Raw genomic sequence first — 4974 nt, forward strand, 5'->3', positions numbered from 1 at the left:
CCTAAAAGTGAAACGAAACCCTTCTGAAATTCAAATTTCAGAATGAAATTCAAATTTCTCTCTCTGCCACGCGTCAACATCTCAGACAATCTTCAAAAAGTTGCAAGTTTCTCTCTCTTTGCCACGTGGACCAATGACCTTGTGACACCTGTGGCGTGTCTAAATGTTGTTGAAATCTGTTGTCCATATATCATTTTCCTTATTGAATTTTTAGGATTACGAATTTATATTAAATTAACTTTTTAATAAGAAAATATTTTCAATTTAAATAAATGATATAAATATAATAAATCTTTAACTTAAAAAAAGTGACATATGTGATTTTAATAATAATTATTATAATAAACAATAATTTTATATAATTTATTATTAAATTTAACAAAATAGTGTTATATTAAAAATAAAATTTAAAATATATTAAAAAATTTATAAATATTAAAATATAAATTTAGATTAAATTAAATATGGATAAAATTTCATCCCATTATCTAAAATATATAATAAATATGATTTTACTGAACTTTATTTATTAAAGCCGTTTATGAAACTAGATAAAATTTGGTGGTGGGTCTTATTATTTGCCATAGTTAAGTTAAAAGAAAATAGAATTAAAAAGAAAAGACATAGGTTGGTGTGTGACACGTGTAAGCGTTTGAGTGGGTTTGATGGCAAAGGCTGAGCACCCCCTATGCAGCAGTAGCAGCATCGCTACACACGCAGAGGTATACAGCACTGCAACAAAACCAGCAATGGACCTTCTCTCTTTCTTTCTCCCACAACCAGACAAATAAACACACTCTCAAAGAAAGAGAAACTCAGAAACACCATTCCTCTCTCTCTCTCTCTCACTTTTTCTTCTTCCCTCCTCTTCACACTCTCTTCTAACACTCTTTTTTTTTTTTTTCTTTTTTCCAAAAACGACCTCGTTTTACAAGGTACATACATACACCTCTCTCAGCTTCTTCAATCGTTCCACATTAAAAATAAAGTTAAAGCCAAAAAAAAAAAACTACTTTATTTCCTTTTCTTCTTCTTCTTCTTCTTCTTTATTTCTCTTTTCATTTTTCTCGTTTCAGTGCTTCTCCGATTTTCGCATGCACCGTCGCTTTCGGGATTTCTTGTGTGGGGGTGTGCCGGCGACGACGACGTATGGTATCAGAAATGCATTTTCTTATTTTACTTTTGTAAGAAGTGATAATGTCTGGGAAAATGTGAGAACTCAGAAGACAAATCAACGGTTCATCGAAGCGTTTTTTTGTTGGTGGTGTTGTTCATTTTCAAAGCAGTCAACTCTCTCTCTCTCTCTCTCTCTCTCTCTCTAGTTAAGGAAGTGGTTGTTGTTTTTACTTGGGCGTTTCAAAATGCTGAAAGTACAAGACCTTGAAATGTTGCTTTTTCTTTTATGTTGTGCTGCATTACACAACTGCATTTTTGTTGTTTTTTTTATGATTTTTGTTTATGCTTGCAGGTTAAACAATCGGATCTAACTTCTTCTGGGAAAGTGGTTGGTGTTTTTCCGATGTTGGACTTGTAGAACACTTTGTGAAATCTGAGATCTAGGTTTGACATTGCCTTTTTTATTTTATTTTTTTCAGTTTTGTAGTTTAATATACTAGTGGTGCACGTTATTTGAGTTTCAGCTGCTGTTACCTCGATTATATCTTCTTTTGATGTGTTTTTGAAATTTCCCGAACTTTAAGGTGCCTCGTTTGGGTATAGCGTGTTGTAACGGCTACTTGACTTCGTTTTCCTGTTTTTTAGGCTCTTGGGAACGATTAGGTATAATCCGAGTAGTTGAAGGCTTTGGATATTTGGGTTAGAAATTTGAATTTGCTGGTTCTCTGAAGCGAGGAAAAAATGCAGAGGCCTCCACCTGAAGATTTTCTGTTGAAGGAGACCAAACCCCACCTTGGAGGGGGAAAGGTCTCTGGTGATAAACTTACCAGTACCTATGATCTGGTTGAGCAAATGCAGTACCTTTATGTGAGGGTTGTGAAGGCCAAGGACTTGCCTGCCAAAGATGTCACTGGGAGTTGTGATCCTTATGCTGAAGTCAAGCTTGGGAACTACAAGGGTACTACCAGGCATTTCGAGAAGAAAACCAATCCTGAGTGGAACCAGGTTTTTGCCTTCTCGAAGGACCGGCTTCAAGCGTCTGTGCTGGAGGTTACCGTGAAGGATAAGGATGTTGTGAAGGATGACTTCATCGGACGTGTCTGGTTTGACCTGAATGAGGTCCCCAAAAGGGTGCCTCCAGATAGTCCTTTGGCGCCCCAATGGTATAGATTAGAAGATAGAAAGGGTGACAAGGTGAAGGGAGAGCTGATGTTGGCTGTTTGGATGGGTACCCAGGCTGATGAAGCTTTTCCCGAAGCTTGGCACTCGGATGCTGCTACGGTTGGTGGAAGTGATGCTCTTGCCAACATTAGATCGAAAGTGTATCTGTCTCCTAAGCTTTGGTATTTGAGGGTTAATGTGATTGAGGCACAGGACTTACAGCCAACTGATAAGGCTAGGTACCCTGAGGTTTTCGTGAAGGCTATTCTGGGGAATCAAGCCTTGAGGACCAGAATCTCTCATAGTAGGAGTATTAATCCAATGTGGAATGAGGATTTGATGTTTGTGGCAGCCGAACAGTTTGAGGAACCGCTGATATTGAGTGTGGAGGATAGAGTTGCCCCTAACAAGGATGAAGTGTTGGGGAGGTGTGCTATTCCTCTGCAGTATGTGGAAAAGAGACTAGACCACAAACCAGTGAATACAAGGTGGTTCAATCTGGAAAGGCATATTGTTGTTGAGGGGGAGAAGAAGAAGGATACCAAATTTTCAAGCAGGATTCACATGAGGGTTTGTCTAGAAGGTGGCTATCATGTTTTAGACGAATCTACTCACTACAGCAGTGATCTTCGTCCAACAGCGAAACAGCTGTGGAAGTCTGGCATTGGTGTTCTTGAACTGGGGATATTGAATGCTCATGGTTTGATGCCGATGAAAACGAAGGATGGGAGAGGGACAACAGATGCTTATTGTGTAGCGAAATATGGGCAGAAGTGGGTCAGGACAAGGACAATCATTGACAGCTTTGCTCCAAGATGGAATGAGCAATATACTTGGGAGGTTTTTGATCCTTGCACTGTCATTACAATTGGTGTGTTTGATAACTGTCATCTGCATGGTGGAGACAAGGCTGGTGGAGCAAAAGATTCAAAGATTGGAAAGGTGAGGATTCGTCTTTCCACCCTTGAGACTGATCGGGTCTATACACATTCCTATCCACTTCTTGTTCTTCACCCAAACGGGGTGAAGAAGATGGGTGAGATTCACTTGGCTGTGAGGTTCACTTGTTCATCTCTGCTCAATATGATGCACATGTATTCACAACCCTTGTTGCCAAAAATGCACTACATACACCCGCTGACTGTCAGCCAGCTCGACAGTCTGAGGCATCAAGCTACTCAGATTGTTTCAATGAGACTGAGTCGTGCCGAGCCACCGCTGAGAAAAGAAGTAGTGGAATATATGCTGGATGTGGGTTCCCACATGTGGAGTATGAGAAGAAGCAAAGCCAACTTCTTCAGGATTATGGGGGTTTTGGGTGGTCTAATTGCTGTAGGAAAATGGTTTGATCAGATTTGCAATTGGAGAAGTCCAGTCACTACAATTCTGATCCATATCTTGTTCATAATACTAGTTATGTATCCAGAGCTTATCTTGCCTACAATTTTCCTTTACCTCTTCTTGATTGGAATTTGGTACTACAGATGGAGGCCAAGGCAACCTCCTCACATGGACACTCGTCTCTCTCATGCAGACTCGGCACATCCAGATGAACTTGATGAAGAGTTTGACACATTCCCTACCTCCCGGCCAAATGACATTGTGAGGATGCGATATGATCGACTTAGAAGCATTGCTGGGAGGATTCAAACTGTGGTTGGGGACTTGGCCACTCAGGGTGAAAGGCTGCAATCTTTGCTAAGCTGGCGTGATCCCAGAGCTACATCACTGTTTGTGCTTTTCTGTCTAGTTGCTGCTGTTGTTCTGTACGTCACTCCGTTCCAAGTTGTGGCCCTCTTGACAGGAATTTATGTGTTGAGACATCCAAGGTTTCGCCATAAGCTTCCGTCGGTGCCACTTAATTTCTTCAGGAGGCTGCCTGCAAGAACTGATTGCATGCTCTGAAGCCTGGACAGTGCAGAATGGAGCTTGCCTTCTCCTGAAGGCAGTAGATTTTGTGCATTTATTGTTCGTTATCATGTCACAGGATTTTCTGTTTTCACTTTTGAACTTCATGGTAGTCTTTTTGTAATTTTGTAGGTTTGAGTTGAAATTCACTTCAACTTGATTACTTTCGTGCTTGATTAGATGTAGTAGTGTTTCTCAATGGGGGAGTTAATTAGTTTGTATTGTGATGGCAGTGGAGTTAATTTGTGTTTTTCTCCCCTCCATTATTTTTTAAGATGCTGTTTGGTGCGTTTCTTTTAAAATCTCCATATTTCTAGTTTTCTTTACATTTTGTTATATCATATCATCTGTTTATAATATGACGTGAACCAATGGATTTTTTGTGCTGTGATTACATAACATGCATGTTCAATTAATTTAATAAGAAGCTTCACGAATGCATGTGGTTTAGTATATTACTGTTTTGTCTGGATAGTGTACGTTTTGCTTTTAAATTGTTGCTTGAGTTCAGAGTTTGAGGCTCTGTACAGACAAAGATCCCTTAACAAAAAGTGTTACTATTGCTTTTTTAATGACACATTGCATGATAAAATAATCTGATTCTGTCACAATGTCGTTCTGATGTTCATTTTCTATTCTCTCTATCTGTGTGAAGTGAAAATGCCAGATATTAAAAAACAGTTAAATAGTTGTTGTTTTTACTTTTATTAAAGTATGTTTTTCTAAATCTTATAAAATGAATGTTTTAATAGTTGTTTTTAAATATCTTTGGTTTGGTATACGCATGAA

The 4974-nt window shown here is 38.9% G+C and overlaps 1 protein-coding gene across 2 annotated transcripts; it reads left to right on the forward strand.

The window, feature by feature from the left end:
- Positions 1 to 720: 720 nt before the first annotated feature.
- LOC106772269 (FT-interacting protein 1) lies at positions 721 to 4505 on the forward strand. Of its 2 annotated transcripts, none has more exons than XM_014658559.2 (4): positions 721 to 935; positions 1077 to 1152; positions 1469 to 1560; positions 1762 to 4505. In XM_014658559.2, the coding sequence occupies exon 4, from the start codon at positions 1858 to 1860 to the stop codon at positions 4180 to 4182; it is 2325 nt and encodes a 774-aa protein (XP_014514045.1). In that variant the 5' UTR covers positions 721 to 935; positions 1077 to 1152; positions 1469 to 1560; positions 1762 to 1857; the 3' UTR covers positions 4183 to 4505. The 2 variants fall into 2 exon arrangements, with proteins under 2 accessions (XP_014514045.1, XP_014514046.1); XM_014658560.2 differs by having other exon boundaries at positions 1077 to 1147.
- Positions 4506 to 4974: the final 469 nt, after the last annotated feature.

The sequence above is a fragment of the Vigna radiata genome, chromosome 8 (genome assembly GCF_000741045.1).
Source record: "Vigna radiata var. radiata cultivar VC1973A chromosome 8, Vradiata_ver6, whole genome shotgun sequence".
Lineage (NCBI taxonomy): Eukaryota > Viridiplantae > Streptophyta > Magnoliopsida > Fabales > Fabaceae > Vigna > Vigna radiata.